Below are 27,739 nucleotides of genomic sequence, written 5' to 3'. Positions count from 1 at the left end.
ATAAAAAGAACTACCTCACAGAACCTACCCTCTGATCCTGACATGTGCCGTGGCAAACTCATGCTCACTCACACATACACAACATATCCATATACAACAGTGAAGACTGTTAAATAAAAATACTATAATGCTGTTACAAGTTTAAGTGTATCTACTTTTTAGGAGACTAGAAATTTATTTATAGTATGTGTGAGGTATTCAAATCATGTGTCAAGCATGCTGACCATGTGTTTTTCCTGCAGTGTTGGGTGTAGAACTAGGGCCCTGTGCATACTAGGCCAATGCACTACCACCCCCCCCCACTCCAAATATCAATGGCATGTCTCTTCTATAGAGCTAGGGCTATAGTTTTGGGGTAGTATAGGAATTTGCCTATAATTCGCAAGACCCTGGAGACAATCCTCAATACCAGGAAACCAAAACCCAAAAGTAATCTTCTATATAATATCCAAAACTATTTTCTAAGTGACATGTAACAAGGCACACACTCCCTCCATCAAGGGTTCTTTTTATTTACTAGGTGCTACAGATTAGGTGAACTTGCAAATGTGAAACTTACTTAGTCACATTTAGTCCAAATTTTACTTCAAGAAATTTTAGCACATGCTCATTTTCTTTGTGTGGGACAAATGTCTAGAAGAGAGAGAATCAGGCAGTCAGGCACCATGGAACTTAAGACACACCACTCTCACAGAAAACATCATCTGAACAAAGAATGCTTCCTATGCCTAATGCTTTCTTCTTTTTCTTCTTTTTTTTTATTCTTTGGTTTTTTTGAGACAGGGTTTCTCTGTCTAGCTCTGGCTATTCTAGAATACGCCCTGTAGATCAAGTTGGCCTAAAACTCAAGAGATCTGCCTGCTTCTGCTTCCCGAGTGCTGGGATTAAAGGCATGCACCACCACCATCTAGATCTGTCTATGCTTTAAATATACTTATTTTCAATTACTAATGATAGAAAACATAGCCTGATTAAAAGAATGGTGAATTAAATAGCACACAATGTCTACTATGAACACATTTACTGCATGCTTAGGCAAAAATGAAATGGCATTTTTAGAGTATGAAAATAACAACCTAGGAAAGCTGATTCAAATAATCCCTGCTCCTGAAGAACTTTCTGTTGATTCATTTGGTTTTTGACAGTCTGATGTAGGACACTAGCCTCAAACTCCCTGTGTCACTGAAGATAATTTTTTAAGTACTCTATTACTTTGTTATATTATCATTCTCATTAAAGCTGGCCTAATAGATTTCTCTACTCAAATTAATCTAGAAATAAATCTCAGAGTTCCTTACCTTCATTATCAAATTCAAGGTCAGCGGCAGAGTACATACCAAATAAAACTTAAACACTTTGATTACTTTGGCCACAAAAGTTCCTTTTTTCCCATTCAGCTACAAAAGAAAAACATTACATGAACAAAGGAGTGAGTTATAAAAACTAATGCTCTAACATAAGACTACTTTTTTGAAAACAGCAATGTTAATTACCTGAAGGCACTTAATTAGCATTAACGCTCCTACTAAACTCAATAAAGGAGACACCAATAAAGCTGGATTCTCAAACTGTAGTAAATACCCAAGGAAAAGGGAAAATATGTAGATTTTATACACCTCGTAAATCTGTTGGAACAAAATAAAATAGAGGAGAATAAAATAAATTTTAAAAATTATAATTCTAAGCAAATGCTCAGTTATACTTTAAGGTAATGCCAGGAAATATTCAATCTGTAGGTTTTGGTTTCTAGACAGAGTTCCTGGCTATGGGAACTCACTCTGTAGACCAGGTTGGCCTTGAACTCACTGAGATTCACCTGCCTCTGTCTCCCAAGTGCCAGGACTAAAGATGTACATTACTATGGCCCAGCTTCAATCTGTATTTTAACCATTGTAGTTTATAATGAATTTACCAATTTCTTCTTAGCATTCTATGGGAAAAGTAAAGAGCTCTAAAATCATAAGTGAAAGCTAAGGAACCTTGTTTAACACCATACTTGAATTGGGTTGTTTTTCTGTTATCAAGTCGGTTCTGTGTAGGTGAGGCGCAACACTGCCAGCAAACGTCGATGGCTATGCAGGAGGACTATGAGTAAAGGCTAGTTTGGACTATACGGCAAGAACTTGTCTCAAAAAAATTTAAAAAGGCACCTGGTGGTGATGACAGCACATGGTTTTAATCCCAGCACTTGGGAGGCAGAGGGAGGCCAATCTCTGTGAGTTCGAGGCCAGCCTAGTCTACAGAGAGTTCCAAGACAGCCAGGACTAAGTAGAAAAACCCTATCTGGAAAAACAAAATAAAAGATAACTTAAAAAAATAATAAATAAATTTGAAAAGAGATTTCACTGTAACAAGTCACGATATCCTTGGAGATGCCTGCATGCCTCAGTATAAGAGTCTCCTGGTGTTGGTAATGTGCAATTCTTGGCTAATTCCATACAAGTGTTTGCAGGAGCAGAGGAACCCTCAGCAGCGCAGCCCACTTCTCCCTTCCGTCTGCACTTCTCCTTTCTAGATGAAGCTCTGGCAACAGGATAGTTTCATGGAAAGTGCAGAGCTGGAAGGAGATGTTCGCTCTCTTCTTCTTGTTGGCTTGCACTTCCTCCAAACCTTACCTAAGACTGTCAGTTCTCGATCCCAACAGAACAGTTCTTCCTGTTGAAGCTGGGAAGACAGGTGTAATTTCCAACACTTGGTCATGTGCTCCATCCCTCTTGCTTCCAGTGGTCGCTACAACTAACCAATGAAGACAACTTTGCTCTTGATTAATGACTGTTCTGGAAAGTGGAAAGGGTTGAGGGCTCTGGTGAGACAACTAAACTGGGTCCTCTGCATGGTAAGCACAGTGCGCTGCCACTCAACTTGGCACACAGTCCTGGTTATTAAATCTTTACATTAGGTTCTCTCTGCTCAAATAATTTAAACCTTGATGCTCATTAGAGTTCTGAACAGCTGAGAATAAGGGACGGAGATACAGAAAAGAGGTTTTGAGAGACAGACAATGCTGTAAAATCACTAGTTTTTGCATTTAAATTCCTCATCTGACAATGTCACACTACCTTGTCACTTTGTTCCTCCGAGAAGACGTCCAGCAGCAGGAGAGAGACTGCTTGCAGAAACAAGACATAGTGGCTGTACTCCCACACCATCATGAAAGTGTACGTAGAGGCACTCATCAACAGGTAGCAAAACCGCTACAGAAAAGTCAGATAAGATCAGTAGATTTACACAGTGAACCAAGGAGTCGCAGCACCTGAAGCTACAAATCACAACGCCAGCCAGCAGTGGGGGTGCAGGTTCTAATCCCAGCTCTTGGGACGCAGAGGCAAGTGGATATCTATGAGTTCTAGATCAGTCTGACACAGTCAGTTCTAGGACACATCCAGGGCTATGTAGAGAACCCATCTTAAAAATAAACCGAAACCAACAGGATCCTCACAACACACAGATAGCAGCACATCAGCACCCGTCCTCTGGTCCTGTATTACACAGGGGTGGAACCAAGGGGGTGAAGTTGGTGCACAATCAGTGGAGTGGGTGGTGAGCTGTTGCTAATACAGAAGCTTCTTTTGTCCTAAAATAATATTTTTATTTTCATCTGTGCTGGCTTTATTTTCTTAAAGACTATCAGGAGTTTGGGGATGCCTGGCCTACACTCTGCTCCTAACCAAGTCTGGCCTGTTTTCCTCCAATGCTCTACTCATCAGCCATGTTCAGGACTGTGCTTCCCCATCTCAGTTCTTGGAAGCAGACTAAGGCCAGCCTGGGCTATAAGTCTGAACATATCCTGTTCTTCCTTTTAGCAGGACAAGAACCCCAAACACGGCACTTTACAGTTGAATTTGCATGTTTCATCTTCATGTAGATAACATGAACACATTTCCTATCTGTCAGAGCGATTTCCCATAGATCACACTCAGGTGTGAACACTGGGGTATTCTACATGGAGCTGTGTGGAGCTTGACTGCCCAGAGACACTGCAGCTCTGACAACCTGGGTGACACCAGGACCCAGTATGTAGAAGGAAAAAGCACAGGTGGCAGTGGCCCCAGGCACCTCACTCACTCTCTCCTCCTCCTCCCTCATTCCCCCTCCTATTTATTCTCTGCCTGTTCCTCCCCTGCCTACCTACTGGCCATTCAATTTTTTATTAGACCAATCTGGTGCCTTAGGCAGGCAAGGTGAAACACATCTTTACATAAACACACATCCTTACATCATTAAACAAATATAACACACCTTTACACAATTAAAGTAATATTATACAACATAAACATTAACAAATGTAACACATTTTTCCCAATTAAAATAATATTCCACAACAGCCATCAATGTAAACGGACCTAGAGTAAAAAGAATATTACCTTTCAGTTTCCTATTGTGTTTTCCTTCTTTTTGGTTTTTCTTTTGTTTGTTTGTTTTTCAATTTCTCTGTGTAATAGTTCTGCCTGTCCTGGAACTAGCTCTGTATGCCAGGCTGGCTTTGAAGTCACAAAGATCCACCTGCTTACGGCCCCAGAGTGCTGGGATTAAAAGCATGCACCACCACCACAGGGTGTGTTTACTTCTTGTTATGTAAGCACAAATGGAGAGTTAAAATAGAGGGAGGAATCCAATTAATTCCTCTCAGTGCTTTCTGTTTGGTTATGGTGCTGAGGTAGAACCTCCAGGCCTTGCACATGCTCGCCTCCATGGACCCAACTCCTGCCCTTATCCCTGCCCTGTATTCCAGACAGTCAGGTTTATTATTAGTAGACTCGTTTGGTCTCTCTGATCTCTTCAAGACAGGCAGGTTGCCAAAGGGCTGCTACATTCCAGTCAACCGTGACATAATTAACTGCCTCTGCAGACATGCATCTTTTTTTTTTTTTTCCCGAGACAGGGTTTCACTGTAGTTTTAGAGCCTGTCTTGGACCTAGCTCTTGTTGACCAGGCTGGCCTCGAACACACAATGGATCTACCTGCCTCTGCCTCCCGAGTGCTGGGATTAAAGGCGTGAGCCACCACTGCCCGGCTTGCAGACATGCGTCTTACTAAAGTTATTCTGTGGCTCAATCTATAGGCATCATTCAACTGCCAATAGGGTTATGGCAATAACAGTAACAAAAAATTAAGATCTAAATGATCTGAGATGAATATTTCCTTCCACTCTGACTAGCCTACTGCATTGCAGTCAGGGACGACAGATAAGGCAACGAAAGACTATGCCACACTGCCATCGCAGTTCACACCACTGCCGTCCTCCAGCACCACTGCATCTTCAGTAACGTTTCTTTAGGTTTGCATGACTAAAGGACATACATGTCCCCGAAGTAAGAGAAACGGTAAAAACAATACTCGGCTAGATTAACCTCCAAAATGAGATATTCTTCATGTATTGTCACATAACCACACTAAAAGCAATACAACATCTATCTTCCTAAAATTATTTGGCTGCCATCAGATTACAGGAAAAACATGATATCACAACTACCTAGCTACATGTTGCATAGTGACATGCCTCACTGAACATAAACAAACTCCTAATATGACTTTAAAAAATTATGCACCATAGTCTAGCACGGTTGTGAACAATTGTACCACTACATGAAGGCAGTGGAGTAAGTGCAAGGCCTAGTCTCAGCTACATAATGAGCTTAAAGCCAGCCTGAATGACAAGAGATTATGTCTCCAAAAACAAAACAAAATAAAGCAAACAAAAAACCAAACATGAGCCACATTTGCAAAACATCAGAATTAGTTGTGATGTAGAAAACAGATGTGTGTCTTACCTCTGCATAAGTGTTTAGATTTCTTTTTAAATAGCCTGTAAGTGCAGCAACTTGGCACGCAAAATATGGTAGAGCCCAGTTTTCTCTTAAAGGAATGGAGTATTCAATTCTTGTTGTATCTACCCTAAAATAAAGCAGAGGACACCGAAAGTGAGGCTGCACATGTGACACTACACTTCTCTCTTTATTTCAAGGACTATTATTTTATGCACATGCATACGGGTGTTCTGCCTGCATGTATGTCTGTGTACCATGTGCGTGCCTGGTGCTCTTGGATGCCAAAAGAGGGCATCAGACTCCTGGAACTGGAGCTATAGACAGTCGTGAGCTGCCACTCAGGTGCTAGGAATTGAACCTGGGTCCTCTGAAGATTAGCCAGAGCTCTTAACTGATGAGCCATGATGATTCACAGCAGCAATACCAGTATTTGGAAGGCAGAGGATTGCTGCAAGCTTGGAGCTAGCCTGGTCTATATATCAAGTTCCATGCTAGACAAAGAAATATAGCAAGACCCTGTCTTAAAAGTGTTAAAAATAGAAAATGAAAAAGTGACAGAAATCAGATTAGTTCCATGCTTATGAAGTTGTAATCAGCTTTTAGTTACCTAATATAAAGAGTGTAAAACAGTCAAAGTTCATTGAACTGAACACTTAAAATTCCTATATTTTGCTTTTATTTATTTTCTCAAAAATACCAAGAAAAAAATGATTATTATGTCTTAGTAGATTTGTGTTCCTATAACAAATACCATAGACTTTGCAATTAATAAACAACAAAAACATATTGTTCACAGTTCTAGAAGCTGGGAAATCCAGCCCAAGGAAGACGCAGGGGATTCAGTGTCCAGTGAGGACCCACTCCTCACAGATGGAACCTTCCAGCTCTTTCCTCTAGTGCAGAGGAACAAGACAGCTTGATTCAACAAAAACATTTTTTTTCTGTAGTCTGTGCTGGGGATTGAAGGGCCGTGTGCATGCTCAGCAAGCCCTCTCCCTCACAGCTACTATTTTCAAAGGGGCAATAATCGCAGTCATAAAGACTCCTCCTCACTCATGACTGCATCCCTTAGTAGTAACACATTTACAACTGAGTTTCAGCAGACGAACTTGGAGGAGACACATTCAAAGCACAGCAGAACAAATGGCAGTTCTAACAATTCTGGGCTTGCAAAGGTTTCTTAATTATGATACAAAACTATAAAAGAGAAAAAAATAAGACACAATTCATTGGATTTGATCAAAATTTAAAACTTTCAGGGTTGGAGAGATGGCTTAGTGCACTGGCTGCTCTTCCTAGCACCCACATGGCAGCTCACAACTGTCTGTAACTCTACTTCCAGGGGACCCAACACCCTTATATAAACATACACGCAGGCCAAACACAAATGCACATAAAAATAAATAAATCTTTTAAAAAAGTTTTAAAAAATTTCAAACTTTCAATTTTCATTATTAAGAAAGTATATGGCCGGACATGGTGGCTCATGTGTTTCATGAGGCATTCTGTGAGTTTGAGAAAGCCTGGTCCACCTCAAAAGTTCTGGAACTGCAGGCCTGCAAAGAGAAAGCCTGTCTCAACTGTCTCAAAAGAAGAAAGAAAGAAAGAAAGAAAGAAAGAAAGAAAGAAGGAAGGAAGGAAGGAAGGAAGGAAGGAAGGAAGGAAAGAAAGAAAGAGAAAAATAAGCAAAGAAGCCTCTGAAAACTATACTCTTGACAATGAGAAAACATGGGGAGAAAGCATCACCTGCAAGGGTCAACACTTATCACCTACAGGAAAAGGCTTCCCAGGGGTGCAAGGTTAGTTGTACCCTGTAGAACCAACCACCACATCCGCTCTCCATTACTGACTACAGTGTTGCTATGCCATGCACAAATCTATAAAAAACTCTCACAACCCAATAATCAGAAAGTGAACAACGTCATAAAAAACAGGAAAAAAAATCACAACACACACACACACACACACATCATTTACAGGGGCATGTAGCTTTTAGAGCATGACCTGAGTCCAACCCTCAGTCCTGTAAAACAGAGGATGTGAACAGATACTTTACACAAATATTTCAAGTTTTTAGAAAAGATGTAAAGAGACTTTACCAACTTAGAGCATCATTGAGCATTAAGTTGTGAAAATTAAAACTACACTTTGCTTCCTGGCCATGATGGAGACACACACCCAAGGCAACAGATCCAGCAAACCTTGGCCCCAAATGTCCAAAACCATACTCAAATAAGGTCTACAAGGAAAACGCAGCAGTTCACAGATCAGCAAAAGTAGCCTTCTGAGAAGTCAGTCTAAGGCTCTTCCCAGGATCCTGCAGATTTCGGGCTCTGACTATCATAACAGTGCCTCAAGTCTCTAGGCATCCTCAAAGGCACTGGAGCCCTACAGCTAGAGAAACTCTGAGGAGACAGCCCCTAGAAGCAGAGTGCATTACTCCCTCAAGGGAACTACACCACTCCTCAAACTCCCCCAGCAGAAGGGAACATGTTACAATGGGAACCAAGTGGTCCCCTCAAGCAAAATGTCAACAAAGACTTCTCCTTAAGGGAGCAACTTCCCAGAACCAAAACTGAAGACAGTGAGAAAACAAGCCTCTCTCCCTCCCCTCAGCTACACTGACGGCTCAGGTCAATTCCCTGTGATGATGGGTGGTGTGAGACGTCTGGGGCTTGGTCTCTAGTCTTTCTAGTACAACCATGCTGATAACTAAATTCCCTTCTATGAAAAACATAGGAATAATAAGCTACCGTGAGATATTACTGTAGCTACATGACCTGCTATGCCACAAGCTCTCAGCACCGCAGACCCTAGTGCACACACTGTGGCTTACATTAGGGGCCAATTACAGGGCTCAGTGCAGAGCACTTGCCTAGCCCGGGGCTCAATATCCAGCTTTACCCAAACAAAACCTAAAGGGAAGCAAAGCTAGGGAAAGCTCCTTTGCTTAAAATAGCTTATGCTATGACTTCCAGATGAGATGGGAAGCTGGTGCCAAGTGTGAGTTGGTCAAAGAGAAAGCCAGAAAAATCTACAAAGGAAGCAGAGGATACCTGAAGAGAACAGAGAAAAAGGAAGAAACACAAAAATAGACTGAATACAGCTTTAGCTGTGCAGCTCCCGTGAGAGAAGGGCCAGCGGCTGCTTTCAGAAGCAGTTTGTTTTTTCTTTGAAGAGTGTGGTATTGAGGACTGATCCTTCCAGAATAAGCTCATCAGGGGGCTGGGGAAAGGTTGCTCTCACAGAGGACCCAGGTTCAAGTCTCAAAACCCACATAGCAGACTCACAATGGTCTGTAACTACAATTCCAGGGTATCCGACGCCCTCTTCTGGCCCCTGTGGGTACCAGGAATACATATGATGCACAGGCATACACACAGGCAAAACCCATATACATAAGAATAAATATTTCTAAAAAGAAACTGATCAGTAAGATGCCCATCCCTCTAACTAACTAACTCTGAATGCTTACCTAGCATGCCCCGAAACCTGGGTTCACTCTCCAGCCTCACACAGGGCATGTCTGCCTTTCCAGTGCTGGAGAGGATCGTGCATCTAATACCACACCAGGTACAAAGTAAGCTGAGACCAGCCTGACCAACACAGCAAGATTTTGTCTCAAAAACAAAAACTACCAGGAAACTGGCTCAGTGGGGAAATCCCTACCTAGCATGTAAAAAGCTATATTCTGTTCCTCAACAGCAAAAAGACAGAAAGGTTTTCAGGCTTCTTACCAAGATGCTATGATACATATTTAATGATCAAATGAAAAGAGTATTAATTTTATCTAACGCAGTAGCCTCCATAATGGTCTTACTGGTGGCTGCCTTCTGGCGTTAATGCTGGCATCTTCCACAGTACATGTATCAGTGATGTTATTCTGTCTCCAAGGTTCGGTTATAAAAAGACATCTATCAGCTGGGCAGTGGTGCCGCATCCCTTTAATCCCAGCACTCAGGAGGCGGAGGCAGGCAGATCTCTGTGAGTTTGAGGCCAGCTTGGTCTACAAAGCTAGTTTCAAGACAGCTAAGGGTTATTACAAAGAGAAACCATGTCTCAAAAAACCAACCAACCAAACAAAAAACTAACAACAACAACAACAAAACATCTATCAATGGCATTCTTTTAGTCTCTTGGATTATTTTACTGTAAATAGCAATTTTTTTTTTTGAGACAGGGTCTCTCTGTGTGGCAGCTCTGGCTGTCCTGGAACTCTGGCCACAAGCTCACAGAGATTTACCTGCCCCTGCCTCCCCAGTCCTGGGATTAAAGCTGTGCACCACTACACCAGGCTGGGATTAAGTTTTTTTGAGTCAGACAAGGAGGACCTAAAACTCAGGTAAGTACACAACATGGTGTACACGTAGGGATCACAGGACATTCTGCAGGGATCTGTTCTCTTGGATGGACCATGTAACTCGGTCATCAGGCTGAGCAGCAAGCGGCCTTCTCACACACTCACTGCGTGCTCCCAGCATTCACCTTCTCACACACTCACCACGTGCTCACAGCATTCACCTTCTCACACACTCACCACGTGCTCAAAGCATTCACCTTCTCACACACTCACTGCGTGCTCCCAGCATTCACCTTCTCACACCTCACCACGTGCTCCCAGCATTCACCTTCTCACACACTCACCACGTGCTCCCAGCATTCACCTTCTCACACACTCACCACGTGCTCCCAGCATTCACCTTCTCACACACTCACCACGTGCTCCCAGCATTCACCTTCTCACACACTCACCGCGTGCTCACAGCATTCACCTTCTCACACACTCACCGCGTGCTCCCAGCATTCACCTTCTCACACACTCACCACGTGCTCACAGCATTCACCTTCTCACACACTCACCACGTGCTCAAAGCATTCACCTTCTCACACACTCACTGCGTGCTCCCAGCATTCACCTTCTCACACCTCACCACGTGCTCCCAGCATTCACCTTCTCACACACTCACCGCGTGCTCCCAGCATTCACCTTCTCACACACTCACTACGTGCTCCCAGCATTCACCTTCTCACACACTCACCACGTGCTCCCAGCATTCACCTTCTCACACACTCACTACGTGCTCACAGCATTCACCTTCTCACACACTCACCACGTGCTCCCAGCATTCACCTTCTCACACACTCACCACGTGCTCACAGCATTCACCTTCTCACACACTCACTACGTGCTCCCAGCATTCACCTTCTCACACACTCACCACGTGCTCACAGCATTCACCTTCTCACACACTCACCACGTGCTCCCAGCATTCACCTTCTCACACACTCACTACGTGCTCCCAGCATTCACCTTCTCACACACTCACTACGTGCTCACAGCATTCACCTTCTCACACACTCACTACGTGCTCACAGCATTCACCTTCTCACACACTCACCACGTGCTCCCAGCATTCACCTTCTCACACACTCACTACGTGCTCACAGCATTCACCTTCTCACACACTCACTACGTGCTCCCAGCATTCACCTTCTCACACACTCACCACTTGCTCACAGAATTCACCTCTCTTTGCTTCCAGCCAGCTGTGGCCCAGTGAACCCTACCCATCTTTGAATCTCTTCAATGTCACCACTTCTGTCGCTAGAGAACCCTTTCTGCTTTGTTTTACCCTCATGCGTATATGTGGTGTGCATATATACCTGTGTGTGCTGTCATGTGTACAGGAGCACATGTGTAACCACGTGTAAAGAGTCATGTTGATTCAGGACCCTTCTGCGACTGTGCCACACCTTACTCGTTGAGGTAGGGTCTTATGATCACCGGAGAGCTTGCCGATGTGACAAGACTGGCTAACCAACTGGCTCTAGGGAGACTTCTGAGAGCTGGAATCCCAGGCAGGCCCACGTCCACCCAGCATCTACACAGGCTTTGGGAATCCAAACTCTAGTTCCCACGCTTGCACAGCAAATGCTTTAACCACTGAACCAGCTTCCCAGACCTGCTTTTTCCTATTTTTTTTTTTTTTTTTTGAGACACGGTTTCTCTGTAAAACAGTCCTGGGCTGTGCTGGAACTCACCTTGAACTCACATAGACTTGTCTTCTTCCTCTGCTTTCCAAGTGCTGGGATTAAAGGTGTGTGCCACCACTGCCCAGCTTCCAGACCTGCTTTATAAGTGATCATATCTAGATTAGATCCTCAGGGGAATCTACCTAAGCTGTACCATATAGCATAACAATCAATAGGTTTTGCAGATTATAGCTGTGAATTGTAAGGATGGAAATATTTTTGGAACAAAATTTTGTAGTATCAATAAGAAAACCTTTCATACCTATTGATTAGGAACCACGCAACAGTAAGCATTCCTGCGAGCCATGTGCCACTCATAAGCCAACTTGTGACAAACAAAGCTGTCACATATATTCCTTGTAATCCAAAGACAATGCCAATGTAGAAATACACTGGTTCAATCATCTCCTAAAGGCAGAGAGAGGGGATGAGACAGAGGATGACGTTAAACAACCCAAGGATACACAGCTGTGTGAGAAAACGGACAATAAAGTGAAAAAGAGGGGGGCTGGAAAGGTTCTTCTTGCAGAGGACCTCAGTTCCGTTTCAGAGTCCACAGGTGACTCACAGCCACCTGTGCCTTCTAGGGCAGTGATTCTCAGCCTTCCTAATGCTGCAACCCTTAACACAGTTCCTCGTGCTGTGGTGACCCCAACTAGAAAATAAATTTGCTGCTACTTCATAGCTGTAAATCTGCTACTGTTATGAATTATGATGTAAATATCTGATATGTGACCCCCCAAAGGGGTGGCGATTCATAGGTTGAAAACCCCTGTGATCCGATGCCCTCTGAACTCTGAAGACACCAGGCACACATGTGCTGCACATACAGATATGCAAGCAAAACACTGACACACATGAAGTAAGTGTAGAGTAAAGAGCACCACCTACATGGCTCCCCGTTGCGCGGTAGAGAACACTGGCAATGAGCTCCGGGTACACAGACAGCTGCTGCACCGCGTTGATCGTCCTCAGGGAGACGGTCTTGTTGTTGTGCGTCAGCTCGTAAACACCTAAACACAGAGAGTTCTCTCTGACCACTGCTCTGCTCTGACCACGGCTCTGCATGGCACTCAATCACCATGTGATTAATCAGTCACCACGATTAACACGGAAAGAAAGGCACTCAAGTGCAACGGGGTGCCTCATTTCCCCAGCGTTCTTACCATGTACATAAACACAACCTACATTCTAAGACAAATTCCCCCTCCTAAATCTCTTAATCTCTAAGAACAGTGATTTATTTAGAACAATGTTACAATAATTACAAGTGTAGGTGTCCATACCTCTTTCAAACGACGGCGCCTTTAACATGTCTTTATAATAGGAGTAATACATAGCACTGTCACCCTGAAATGTGAGTTCTCGTTCAAGTTCCTACAAGAAAACAAGTATTGAGATGCCAGTGTTAAATGCCAGCTGTACTCTTTCCTTTCCCTCATCTTCTTGTGTTTGGTTTGCTTCTCGCCTTCATATTTTAAATTGACATAATAAGGATTTACCATTATATTCCAGGAGATACTTGAATTTTCCTTAATTACCATATTACTAAGATTAAATTTCTCAATAGTCTGGCAATCATTTTAGTAAAAACACTTAAGGTTTCAAATGAATTACAACTGGTACCTCATTATGTCTTACATATAAGGAAATTCTAGAAGGAAAACCCAAAGAATATCTAAAAACAGCAATAGTGGTAAAAGGTAATAGCAATAAACTCATGTCAGGATTGAAAATAAAGCCAGACACAGTCCTAGCACTCAGGAGGGTGAGGCAGGAGGATCATGTTTGAGACTAGCTTGAGCTACATAGTGAATTCCTGACCAGCCTGAGTTACTTGGTATGACTCCATATCAAAAAGTATTAAATGGGGGGCTGGAGAGATGGCTCCAGCCATCTCTTAAATGGTTAAGAGCATTGCCTGCTCTTCCAAAGGTCCTGAGTTCAAATCCCAGCAACCACATGGTGGCTCACAACCATCTGTAATGAGGTCTGGTGCCCTCTTCTGGCCTGAAGACGTACACACAGACAGAATATTGTATACATAATAAATAAATAAATATTTTTTTAAAAAAATTCCCACGGGATTCAGATCCTGGGTGGGCCATTTTTAAAAAAAAAAGTATTAAATGACTTTAAAAACAAAAAGTCCAAAATAAGAAGATAAATTAATGCAGAAAGCAGTATTTTCTGTGACTATATATAACCTTACGTACTGATAAGAGTGAGGCCTTAACAGGTACATTTGAGAAACCACAGATTCTTAATCAGTGTTTTCTAAGTCTCTAAGAGGCTGGACGTGCAGCTCCATGGTAGAGGACTTGCAGGTCCTGGTTCAATCCTCACATCACAAAGAAAAGAAGCCTAAGGTTTGACTATAAAGAACCAAAAAAAGTAGCAATTAAGAAGATAATGGGGTTGGGGAGATGGCTTGGCTATTAAAGCGCTTGCTGCTCAAGCAAGAGGACCAGAGTTCAGATCCCCAAACCCATGAAACTGTGAAGTGGGCCGGCCCACCTTGGATGTTCAGCCACAGAAGGCAGAGATGGGACCTTCGGAGCAAGCTTAGCCAGCCATATTGGCTAGCTCTGGGTTTCAGAGACCCTGCCCCAAAGAACATGGTGGAAGGCAGATGAAGATTCCTCTACAGACACACATGTGCATCTACACAGTGTGTGACATTTGGAAAAAAGAAAAAGAAAAAACTTGTAACGGTAGGGGCTTGAGAGGGGGCTCAGCAGTTAAGAGGACCCAGGTTGGATTCCCAGCACCCAAATTCCCAGCTCCCTGCCATCTGCACTGGGATCTGATGCCCTCTTCTGGCATGCAGGCAGACATGCAGACAGAGCACTCACAAAAAGACACACCAAACCACAAGGGTAAAGCCAGGTGTGATGCCGCCCCTTTAGCTCCAGGGCTCTAGAAGCTGAGGCAGGCGGATCTCTGCTGACGCGAGCTTGCTCTGTTAGCAAGTTCCAGTCTAACCAGAAAATACACAGTGAGACCCAATCTCAAACAAACAAGCATGATCAGAATGCTTTATATTCTTTAATGCTAAGTCAGTTTTTGTTCTGCCATAATCTTCTTTCCTCCTGTATTGGGGCCAAACCCTACGCCTGGCAATGGCGTCAAGAGCTCTGAACCCTGCACTGCAGTCGCAGGCCTGAGCAGACCATCTCCTTACATCAAGCTGTGTTCACACACAGTTAAGCAAGAATACTTTAAATTCTGAACTGTTTTTTCTCAAGACAGGGTTTCTCTGTGTAACCTGTTCTGGATGTCTTAGAACTCGCTCTGGAGACCATGTTGGCCTCAAAAATCACAGAGATCTGCCCGCCTCTGCCTCCCGAGTGCAGGGATTAAAGGTATGAGCCACCACACTCAGCTCCAAAATCTGCATTTCAATTGTTCCAGTGGCTAAACTTGTGTGTGTGGACATGCTGGTGCAAGTGGAAAACGCTGAACCCTGACTTTGTGGAAGAACAGTAAAAAGCTAGCACAACAGAAATGCAAAAATACCCTAGACAACATGCATAAAACTACATGATACATGAATTTGTGCTTAGGCTTGGAACCCCTCACCAAGACATCTGATTATGCATATATAAATATTGCAAAATTTTTAAAAAATTGAAATAAAAAATACCCACTTATAATAGTCATGTTAGTTAGACTTTCTAGATGTACAGAGATATATTTCAGATGAATAGTTATTCTTCAAGTCTTTCAAAGACTAACAGAATATGACATTTAAAAATGCCTTAAGAACTTAGGACTTTTCATGACAATGAGATTCATCTGCTCCTTGCAGCACCAATCTACTTCAAGAGGAAGATTGGCATCAAAGAGGCTCTTTATAGAGTTTTGTTAGCCATTTGGGCAAGAAACCACTCTTGCCTGAACTGTTTGATGGTATGTTATATAAACTGGATGTGCAGGACCCACAGAAAAATGACTGCTGAAATTGCCTAAGGAAGGTGAGACAGTCCTTCAGGGCTCCTGCTTCATGAATGAGTCTGCCAGGCATTCTGCAGGACACAGAAGAAAGTGACTGACAAACTGCCAATATAGGCAGAACTGTCTCTGAAATTTCCTGCTCCAGGGAAAAGTCTGCCAGGTACTATGGGCCTCTAGGCTGAAGATGGAGGCCTCAATGTTACAGAACTCTGGGTGACTGTCTAGGTAGCAAGATATCTCTGTCAATTTTAAAGTTTTTGGAAGTTGTTTACAATGTACTTCCTGTTAACTTAGGTAATATTATATTCTTCTGGAGTCTTTGATTGAATTGAAGAAGTTATAATTTTCCTTAGTTATATTAAAAGATAACGTAGATATAAATATTGTAACTGTAATTCTTGCTTGATACCTGTTTTGTTAACATGTAATTTTACTATGTTAAAGTTAAAACCTTCCTTTTTATTTGAACAGAAAAGGGGAAATGGTGTGGGAAGTTCTTCTGTCTATGTGTTGCTTTTATTGGTTAATGAATAAAGAAGCTGTTTTCAGACAATGGCGTAACAGAATATAGCCAGGCTGGAAAAGACATATATAGAGAGAAAGTAGGCGGAGTCAAGGAGAAACCACAGAGCTGCCAGAGGAAAAAGACATGAGCCGCTGGAATCTTGCCGGTAGGGCCACAAGCCTCATGGTAAAACATAAAATAATAAAAATGGGTTAATTTAAGACATAAGAGCTAGCTGGCAATACATTTAAGTGATTGGCCAAGCAGTGATTTAAATAATATAGTCCAGTGTAATTATTTCGAGTCAGGGCAGTTGGAAAATGAACTAGTAGACTCCGTCGACACTCAAGCCCCTATGAGCAGTCTTCCGAAGTTCTAACTTCTTATAGCTTCACTGAGTGTTACTTAAAGAGTCCTGGGATCAGCAAGATAGCTCAGTTGGTAAGAGCACTTGCCACCAAACCTGATAACCTGAGTTTGAGCCCCAAAAGCCACATGTTGGAAGGAGAAAGTTGTCCTCTAATTGCCCTAAACAAACACATGTAAGATAAACAAATAAATACAAATAAAAAATTGAGTGTTTGAAGCTCAAGTCTGTAATCCTAGCACTTAAAGGGTCAAACCCGAAGACTGAGAGTCAAGGTCAGCTCAGGCTACATAGCAAGACGAACATTTAAGTAACTGTTAAAATACAAACAGTGTGCAGCTATGTTTGAAAAGAATTAGATTAAATGGTCTTATGAGTTTCTTTACTGTAAAACTTTTTCATTTCCCATTTATGTTTTCTACTGTGAATCTCAAAGAGAAAATGTCTTCCAGGTCAATTAACCCCTCTCCCATTTAGAAACTGCTAGAGTCTAGATGTTAGTGTCCCCTGACAGGGCTCAATTTTGTATGTTGAAATGCAATCCCCAGTAATAGGTAGTATTTGAAAGAGGGTATTTGGACGGTGGTTATGTCATGAGGACACAGCTTTCACGAGCAGGGTTAGTGCCCTTATGGAAGAGGCCCCAGAGTTCCCTCATCCCTCTGCCACAGGACCAAGAAGCATGTCTGAGCTGGGCCTGGTGACACACACCTCTAACCCAGCACTCTGGAGGCAGAGGCCGGTCAAACTGTGACGTCCTGGCCAGCCAGTGTGACATAATGAGACTCTGTCTTAGAAAGTAAGAGAAGAGGGCGGGCAGACAGACAGACAGACAGACAGACAGACGAGCACACAAGCAGCAGACTCTCACCAAATGCTAAATCTGCTGTGACCTATGCTGGCCTTCAAACCCAATTTGCAGTATTTTGTTTTCACAGCCCAAATATACTGACACATCTAAATGAATTTCTCTTAAAATTATTTTTGAGGCCAGGTCATGGTGGTGCACACCTTTAACCCCAGCACTCAGGAGGCAGAGGCAAGTGGATCCCCATGAGTTCTGGGGGCCAGCCTGGTCTACAAAGCAAGTTCCAGTAGAGCCAGGACTACACAAAGAAACCCCATCTCAAAAAAGACAAAAACAAAAAAATTCTTTTGGGGGATGGAAGATTTGTTTGCAGCTGGGCATGGAAGCTCACGTTTCTAACTCAGGCCACTGTAAGTCTGAGGACAGACTAGTTTATACACAGTGAGTGCCCGGCTAGCCTAATCAACAGAGTAAGTACAAGACTTTGTCTCAAACACAAAGGAACGACAGAACCGGATTTGTCTCTTTACAAGATTTATAAGATGAAATTCTAATCATCATCTTTTAAATTAACCGTGCATGTGAAACACAGAAAGACCTTATTAACTATCTGGGTGTGGTGGTGCACACCTTAACTCCCAGCACTCAGAAGGCAGAGGCAGATGATCTCTCAGTTTGAAGCCAACCTGGTCTACAGAGCTGGTTCTAGGACAGCAAGGGCTACACAGAGAAATTCTGTCTTGAAATGAATGAATGACGTTTACTAAATGTAGACTGATTCTAAAGTGGGCTCCACAAGTTGTGCAGAAGCTCTCAATGCCACTGTCCCTATCTGTACGCACTACATGATTCCATGTTCTTCAGAACACGGCTGCACCTTCACTCCAGTGTCCTCAGTTCTGCCTACAACACAGTGACCTGGTCCTACATAGTGCAGACGGCCTGAAGAACTGAGAGGAAGGCACCTTCTGACGGTTCCTGGGCGACTTCCTTACACTTGGCATGGAGAACTATGAGAGAGATTCTTTTTTTTCTTTTCTTTTCTTTCTCTCTTTCTTTTTCTTTCTTTTTGGAGACAAGGTCTTGCTGTTCTGGAACTTAATGTGCAAATCTGGCTGCCCTTGAAATCGCCAGCTTTGATCCAGACTTTTAAGGAAAAAGTACCGGCTGTTGTGCTAACGTGACCAACATACAGCTGGGAGGAGTAACTCCTCATATCCATTCTCTACAAACCAGGGTCTGAGAGCTCTCGGTCAGCGTGGCCGCCGGCTCGGAATCAATCAGGGACGAACCTGAGCAAGAGCAGACTGTGAGACCGGAACTCTGAGAAGCCCACAGTCAAGTCACTCTGAGAGCAGCTTTATTCAGACACAACTATAGGGACTGAGGATTCTGGGAAATACACATAATTTCAAACCCCAAACATTAACCACGAGGCCACATCTTAACACTGTTAGTGGAGTCAGTCAAATGATACAGTGGATCAAGGCACCTATCATACCACACATATACACACAATAAATTAATAAATGCAATTTAAAATTTAAAAATATTAACATTTTAAAATGTAAATCCTGTCGTACTGATAATCATCTCCAACCTTCCCCAAAACTGCAATTATATAAACTAATTCCAAAATTAAACACGTATAACTACATAATCTAAACATTAAAGTATCTTAATGCTGAAATTCAAAACTCCTTAGAGGCTGACCAATACCACCAGACTTTACTGCAAGTCCCCAGAGAGATTCAGCTTGGTCTGACCATGGCTCTCCAGAGTAGCTCTGCTCTGTTCCCGGTCTCTTAGCTACTATAAACAGACACAACTATCAGAGTGGGCACCTGGAATCTTAGCCTTACATCCTCCCTATATCAGCACCCCATATGTGCCTGATGTTCTTGGTACTAGCTCAATACGAGCCAGTGTCTTTCATGGAAAAGGAGTTAGCATAGCTCTGACCATTCTGTCACTTCTTTTGGATTCCAATCCTAAGACCTCTCTTGTTGGTTACTGCCCACAACCCACATCCACACAAGCCCCATCAACTGCCCTGCAACTGGATCCACCTGTCTGTCTTTGGTCTGCTGACTCCTGCAGCCAGTTCTCATACACTCGAACCATATTCTCCTAACAGCCCCAGATAAATTAATTGTACAAGGAGAGCACCCTAATAATTTTTACTTTATGAATTACCTTATTATATTTTATTTGAGACAGGGTCTCTCTATGAAAGCCTGGTCAGCCTGAAACTAGCTATGTAGACAAAAGTAGCCTAGAACTCAAGCAATCTGCCTACTTCTGCCTTCCCAGTGCTAGGATTAATGACATTAACCAACATGCCCAGCTTACTCTATATTTTGAGGCTGATATTGTAACTGTGTCTCAAAAGAGCTTTTATAACATTTTGCTAATACCTATAAATAAGATGGTATTTTCCATATCTACCATATATACATATGACTGCCTGAGAAACACATTATTCAAAATAATAAGTATAAAAATGCTTTTCATAGGCTCAAAATTCTTCTTACCTGCCTGTTAGAAAACCAGAATTTCCGCTCGTGGTATGCGGATAAGTAGAAAACATGCATCACGCCACTGACGACGGCCGCGATACAGCCAATAAGCACCTTCGCAAAACGCTGAAATGATAAATCTGAGAAAGAGGAACCGGGGTGACTCGTGGTCTGGAGGCAGAGTGATTAAAACAGCATCCTAACTCAATGATTTCTCCCCCAAACAAAGAAATCCAGTCTAAGCATGAGAAAATGTTAAACTAATAGAAGTCCATGCTATAGGCCACCTGATGGGGACTCCTCCAACAGAGAGCTCAGTCACATAAGACAAAAAGTCAGAACATCCGAATAAAATATAGGGTTTACTTAAGGGTGACACCTCAGTATTTATTACCTGTAACAAATGTACCACACTAATTAAAATGCTAACAAGGGAAGAGGTACCAGAGACTGGGGGCCAGCAGGAAGGGTTACTGGGGAAATGTACTAGCCACTAATCATGATGACTTGGGTTCAATCCTTGGTACCAACATGGTGGAAGGAGACAACTAATTCCCTAAAGTTGACCTCTGATCTCCATGTGTGCTCATATGTCAAAACACACACACACACACACACACACACACACACACACACAGAAAAAAATAATTTTTTTATTTATTAATTATTTGGGGGTTGGTTTTCAAGATAGGATTTCTCTGTGTAGCTCTGGAGCTTGTCCTGGAACTCGCTCTGTAAACCAGGATGGCCTCGAATTCACAGAGATCTGGCAGCCTCTGCTTTCTGAGTGCTGGGATTAAAGGTGCTTACCACCACCGCCCAGCAAGAAAAATTATTTTAATTAAGTTCTATTTCACCTGATGAGCACACTACAGAGATTTGCTTCACAAAAAGGTAAATATGTGTAAAATTAAAGAACAATACACTAAAAACTTGTTAAGTCATGAAAAAAGCCAGGTGGTGGTGGCACACAACTTTAATCCTAGCCCTTAGAAGCCAAAGAAGGCAGTCCTCTTAGTTTGAGGCCAGCCTGGTCTACATAGTGAGTTCCAGGACAGTCAGAACTACAGAAAGAAACCCTGTTTTGAAAAGGGCAAACAAGCAAACAAACAAAACACATGATAAAAATGTCCATTGATTTTAAAAGTACTGAAAAAGAGTGCAGTTATCTTACAAACACTCATTCTGAATTACTAGTGCTATATTATAGTAATTCGCTGAGTTTTGAGGGTTATGTCTTAGAAGCATGCACACTGAACTATCTGCATGGAATCCTTCCTGATGAAGCAACACAGAACACACGTGGACTCTGCACCCGGGAGAAAGCAGCCCCACCAGAGCTGTGAAGCACAGAAGTATGGTCCCAGAGGCATGAGACCCATTGCTCCGGTACTGAATGGCAGACAACTTAGGAAATCAGCCTTTGGTTCATTAGATCAGTTAAACAAAACTCTCAAGGCCGTACTTGGCACACTGTTAGCTACAACTTGAACGGGCAATACCCAGGCTCAATCCTTGGCACTGAAAGGCAAACAAACTCAGGGTTTGCCGTTACTATTTATCATATAAAATACATATCTCTAAACAGAAAATAACCATATTCCAAGTAGTTTTAAACTTTTCAATAAATCAACTGTTAGTGCCAATATGATATAACTGTTTTATAGTTTTAGGGTTTTTTGTTGGTGGTGGTGGTGGTAGTATTTGAGTTTTTGTTTTGCTTTGTGTTTTTTGGGGGTTTTTTTGTTTGTTTATCAAGACAGGGTTTCTCTGTGTAATAACACTAGTTATTTTGGAATTTGCTTTGTAGACCAGTCTGGCCCCAAACTCACAGAGTGCTGCCCGCCTCTGTCTCCTGAGTATTGGGATAAAAGGCGTGTGCCGCCACTGCCCGGCTCCCAAAGCACCAAGGGATTAGTATGTGCTACGGGCACAGCAACTATCAGCTGTTATTACCGTGCTAAACAAGCATGTTTTCATAAACATATAAAGCAACTGAAGCAATTAAATTAAAATTTATTTAATTAATTAATTAAAAATAAATAATAAGCTGGGCAGTGATGGTGTTATGTTTTTAATCCCAGCACTCAGGAGGCAGAGGCAGGCAGATCTCTGAGTGAGACCAGTCTAGCCTACAGAGTTAGTTCCAGGACAGCTAGGGCTAACCCTGTCTCAAAAAAACAAATAAAATAAATTAATTCATAATAAAAATTTAATTTGAGGGGCTGGAGAGATGCCTCAGAAGATCACTGACTGCTCTTCCAGAGGTCCTGATTTCAATTCCAGCAACCATATGGTGTTCCATAACCATCTATAATGAGATCTGGTGCCCTCTTCTGGCCTGCAGGGATATATGCAGGCAGAAAACAATATCTGTAATAAATAAATCTTTAAAAAACAAACAAACAAAAAAACACCTCAGGCCAGGCAGTGGTGGCACATGCCTTTAATTCCAAGACTCGGGAGGCAGAGGCAGGTGAATCCCTGTGAGTTCGAGGCCAGCCTGGTCTACAAGAGCTAGTTCCAGGCCAGCTAGGACTGTTACACAGGGAAATCCTGTCTCGAAAAACAAAAACAAACAAACAAACAAACAAACACCCCAAAAAAGCAAACAAAAATTAAAAAAAAACCCTCCCTCAAAATATCAATACCTTACAAGGCAAAGTTTTATGTCTCACTTTCATTATGCATGGGTTCTTTTGTTTTTGTTTTCAAGACAGGGTTTCTCTGTACAACCCTGGCTGTCCTGGAGATCACTCCTGGGTGCAGCTGTCTAGACAGGGCAACGGTGTCAAATCCCCCGAAGCCTGAGTTCCAGATAGTGTAAGCCACCAGCAATGGGTGCTGGGATGAGCTAGTCCTCTGGAAAAGCAGCAAATCCTCTTAACTACTGAACCATCTTTCCAGCCCCCTACTCCTGGCTGGCCTCAAATTCACAGATCCACCTGCCTCTGCCTCTGCCTCCCGAGTGCTGGAACTCAAGGCATACGCCACCACGGCAGACAACACATGGCTTCTGAGTCAACCATAACCCCAATTCAGGTTACTACTTAATTCAAGACCTCAGCTTTGCTCTCGGTCCTCTTGTATCTTCACAGTTCCAGACGAACGTCACTCCCTATCTGGGCGTGCTGTTATCATTGTAAGGGAGGACAGCCCCTCACAGCAGGTACAGAACACAGGGACACCAGTGCTCAGCACAGGGTGGTAGGGGTGCGGGCTGCAAAGGCAGACAGCAAACTGCAGCAGCAGAGAGCAAGCAAGCGGCAAGCAGATGTGTTGACAGGGGTGGGATTTTTAAGGAGAAAAAGGGGACTCTGTGCTAGGGTGAGCTGCTAAATCCCAATTGGACATATTAGCCAAATAATGAATTTTGATGGCTGGACCTTGGTGTTTTGTCTCAGGAATGAGGCAGAGGCCAAATAAGGGAATGGACCTTGGAGGGCAGCTTTAGGAATGCAATCTAATGGTTTTTAGCAAGGAGGAGAAGGGTAAAAGGCAAAACCTGCCAGTGCCATGTTTGCCAGGCTCCTGCCTGTGTTTGCCATGCTTGTGCCCATAACAGAGGAGCAGAGCAAAAAGGCAGCTTGTGCTCAGCACTAGTGCACTGCTCTTACACTTACGCCACAGGCTCAAACCAGTCACAGGCCTGCCTGCCCTGCCTCAGAGGGCAACTGAAGAAACATGCAATCCACTTTTAGGAAAGACAGCATATGTTTCAGAATGAATAAAAAAATAGTAAGTAACTATCTGTTTCCACTGCCACAAATATTTACTGCCTTCGCCAAAGCACAACACACTCATTGAATGGGGACTGAACAGCTTTCTCAGACCGGCTTCCTGCCTACAGACAGGCTCATAAGTCAATTAAGACCCAGAGAGTTGGAAAGTTCCAGGCCTTCTTAATTTTGACAGGTACTTCCAAAGGTTTAATTAGGTAGAGGTAAAGTTACAAACCTCAAGTCCAGTTCCTTGGGAGGTTGAGGTGAAGCAAGAGCTCAAGAGTTTGAGGCCAGCCAGAACAACTTAGTGAGGACCTGACTCTAAAGAAAAAGGCTGGAAATGATAATACATACCTTTAAACTCAACACACAAGAGGCAGAGGCAGGCAATGTCTGAGTTCAAGGCCAGCCTGGTCTACAGAGTGAGCTTCAAGACATTAAGGATTACTCTAGAATGAAACAATGGAGGGAAGGAGAGAGACAGAAGGAAAGAAGGAAAGGAAGGAAGGAAGGTAGGAGAAAAACCTTAATAAAAAGGTTTGCCTATGAGAAATAAAAATAATACATCCACAAACACAAAGTTCACAGCATAAAAACCACCCAAATGTCCAACAAATCAAACAATTAAGAAACAATGAAAAACCGCTAAGTAGGGGGCTGGAAAGATGGTTCAGTAGTTAAGAGGATTTGCTACTTTTCCAGAGGACTAGCTCATCCCCAGCACCCATTGCTGGTGGCTTACACTATCTGGAACTCAGGCTTCAGGGGATTTGACACCTTTGCCCTGTCTAGACAGCTGCACTCATATGCACACACCTACACCCTGACATACATACCTTTACACAGCTAATAATAAAAGGGGGGTGCTGTAGAGATGGCTCAGTGGTTAAGAGCATTGGCTGCTCTTCCAGGGGACCAGGGTTCAATTCCTAGCACCCACGTGGCAGCTGACAACTGTCTGTAACACCATGGAGATCTGACACCCTCAGCTCACCATTCTCAGATCAGATTTTCAGCCTCAGCAGTTACAGGATGTGAAGAGGTTTACATCCATACATGCAGACAGAACACTTATTCACACATATATGTAAATTTAAATAATAACTGCAAGCAGTCACAGCAATAGCAGTATCAAAGGTGTGCCACTGTGTAATATGACTTTGTTTGCGATAGGGTTACACTCTGTATTGTTTGTCAGCCTTGGTTCTCACTCCTCCTTCCTGTGGCCTCCTGAGTTCTGGGATTACAGGCGAGCATCCACCATGCCAGCACCTTGATTCATCTGAGCAAATACATACAGGCCTTTAACTTTCTACAGGCAGGAAGCAAACTAAGAAAGCTGTTTGGCCCCTATATGTGACATAGTTCTAATGCCCTCTTCAGGTCAGGAAGATAATAGGGAAGGGAGAGCCTCTGGAAGACAAATCAAGGACCACAAGGAAAAATGAACTTCAAGAAAGTCCCAAAACACACCATAGGACAAACAAAAGATTTCCCAGCCCAGGGTAAGGAGATCTTGCACTTAGCAGGATTTCTGGATTGCTATGAAACATGTGAAGTCCGGGAGACTCATTTACAGTATCATACCAACAATGTATGTAGAGAGGGGCACGCACATACAGGAAAGAATTAGCAGGGCAGGCCTGAGCCAGCGCCATAGACACGACTGCTTACAGCCTAGGCTCCTTGGCATCTAGGAACTTGAATTTCAAGAGCTTCTACCATTCTTTGATAAGTGTAGTTTTACTGAGCCTACCTTATTTGTACAATGTTGTTTATGCTTTCCTCTAGAGTTTAAAATTTAGTCAGCTGATAGGGAAGGAATACGTACAATACCTGCATGGCCAACTCTGTGAAAACCGAGCGCTGTCTCTAATGAGCTCTGCTTGTTGACAAAGCTGCAAGTGCACAGTGTGAGGACAGACACAAGGGTGGTCCTACAGGTCCGCTGGGAGAGGAGTTCTGGAAGTGTGTGAGGACAGAGACAAGGGTGGTCCTACAGGTCCGCTGGGAGAGGAGTTCTGGAAGTGTGTGAGGACAGAGACAAGGGTGGTCCTACAGGTCCGCTGGGAGAGGACTTCTGGAAGTGTGTGAGGACAGAGACAAGGGTGGTCCTACAGGTCCGCTGGGAGAGGACTTCTGGAAGTGTGTGTCCAGTAACCTACACACTTTACCCGAAAGGCCTTTCCCTATGCTGACTTTATGTTATTCACTATAGTGAATTATGGTTTAAAGACAATTATAAGAGTTTTAAAACTGATGTTATGACAAAATAAAACTGGATGTCTTCCTTAGTGCAGGGACGGTGTGCTTTGGCTGAGAGAGGTGGTGTGGGACGTCCTTCTGTATATGGGTTGCTTTTATTGGTTAATGAATAAAGAAACTGTCTTGGGCCTGACAGGGCAGAATAGAGGTAGGCAGGGGAAACTAAACTGAATGCTGAGAGAAAGGAGGCAGAGTCTGTGAGACACCATGGAGCCGCCAGAGGGGAAAGACATAAGCCGCCAGTCAGAATCTTGCCAGGAGGCCACGAGCCTCGAGGTAAAATATAAAATAATAGAAATGGGTTAAATTAAGATGTAAGAGTTAGCTAGTAAGAAGCTAGAGCTAATAGGCCAGGCAGTGATTTAATTAGTACAGTTTCTGTGTGGTTATTTCAGGGCTGAGCAGTCGGGAACAAACAAGCAGCCTCTCTTACTACAGAGAGGGTCAAATATTTATAAGGAAAAGTATAAAGTGTAGTAAGATGGTGTTAATATTATCAACCATTTTCTCCTTCCTTACACAAAGATTATATGGTGATGTAGCTCACAGACAGCATGAGCCACATGTTCAAAGCTCTGGGCTTGCTCTGCAATATGATAAAATAAATGAATGAATAGAGACAGGAGATAATGTATTTCTACCCATGACCATGCGACTTGTTTCCTGTAGTCATGGTGTGCTTCCGTAAATCCATTATCTGGATTTACTAGGACTTGCTTGGACCACAGACAGAAGTACAAATGGCAGTGGGCCAGACTAGCAGAAGCTCCAAGGGGCATGTATGATTCTACACATTCTCCAGCTCTTTTCCTACATCCCAGAAAAAAAAAAAAAACATGTGCCAAAGAGTGGCTATTCCTTCCTGGGACATGAAGCCAAACAAGCCAACCTGTGACTAAACATGTAACATAACTCAGAAATCAATGTTTGTCGTATCATGTCATGTCATACCATGGCCACAACCCAGACCATAGACAAGATACAAATGTTTATTGTACGGTGATACAGTTTAGGGGCTATTCTGTAGCAAAAAAACAATTGTGTTAATGATGAGTTTAATCTCAAAATATCTTTATGTAAGATGGGAGCATGCTCAGTGGAAGTGCTTGTCTGGCAGGTACACAAGCCCTAGGTTTAGTTCCCAACACCTCAAAACACAAAAAGCAAGAAATAATTTTGAAGTTCACGCACTGACATGACAAAAACATACTTTTCCAGCTGGTGTACCACACCACCCAGGCATCCACCCAGACCTACGTGACTTACATTTTGAAACTCTTTCAGGAACCGTGGGGCTTTTGGTCTTCTCCGCTCTGGCTTCCTGACTTCCTGAAGTCTTGTGCTTTTTCCTTTGGCGGAGTTCTACAGATGACCCTTAAGACATGTAAGACATTATTGCAATGTGTGCATCAATCTTTGGTACCTCAAGTGCATCAAATCTGCTGTGATAAGCCAAGGCTACCAACATGGCCAGATCCCAGTACACACCCCAGGCCCTGTCTCTAATGAGCTTCCCTGCTTGATAAATTGGCACAAATGGCACAACTTTGATACTGAGGGAATCAAGTATAACATCTGTGGCTCTATAAAGAAAAAAATGTTGGCGTCATGTGACTAAAACAGGTCCTATGAGACCCATTAGTGCCGGAAGTAACTTTTTGTATCTGGAGCTCTTCCTCGAATAGTCTTTAGTGTACAGGAACAGAAACAACAACAAACACACACTCCCTACCACCGCCACTCACATTTTTAAGAGACTAACTGGTAAAGAAGCTTACAAATTATCCAGAAATGA

General features: G+C 43.0%; 1 protein-coding gene across 2 annotated transcripts in view; it reads right to left on the bottom strand.

Moving 5' to 3' along the window:
- The window catches only part of Dpy19l4 (dpy-19 like 4), a 60,802-nt gene that overhangs the window by 28,428 nt on the left and 4,635 nt on the right, over positions 1-27,739 (bottom strand). Inside the window, exons 2-11 of one of the 2 annotated variants that reach the window (XM_085677009.2) lie at positions 27,211-27,318; positions 19,973-20,097; positions 13,088-13,178; positions 12,693-12,814; positions 12,064-12,209; positions 5,772-5,895; positions 3,060-3,194; positions 1,494-1,625; positions 1,299-1,397; positions 560-633 (exon numbers count right to left, since the gene is read on the bottom strand). In XM_085677009.2, coding sequence (XP_085533135.1) covers positions 560-633; positions 1,299-1,397; positions 1,494-1,625; positions 3,060-3,194; positions 5,772-5,895; positions 12,064-12,209; positions 12,693-12,814; positions 13,088-13,178; positions 19,973-20,097; positions 27,211-27,318 — 1,156 coding nt within the window. Of the gene's footprint in view, positions 1-559; positions 634-1,298; positions 1,398-1,493; positions 1,626-3,059; positions 3,195-5,771; positions 5,896-12,063; positions 12,210-12,692; positions 12,815-13,087; positions 13,179-19,972; positions 20,098-27,210; positions 27,319-27,739 lie in introns of those variants that run through there. The other variant, XM_085677010.2, reaches the window with a different exon arrangement.

The sequence above is a fragment of the Myodes glareolus genome, chromosome 16, assembly GCF_982192425.1.
Source record: "Myodes glareolus chromosome 16, mMyoGla1.1, whole genome shotgun sequence".
NCBI classification, from domain to species: domain Eukaryota; kingdom Metazoa; phylum Chordata; class Mammalia; order Rodentia; family Cricetidae; genus Myodes; species Myodes glareolus.
This window is presented reverse-complemented; position numbering and strand designations above follow the sequence as displayed.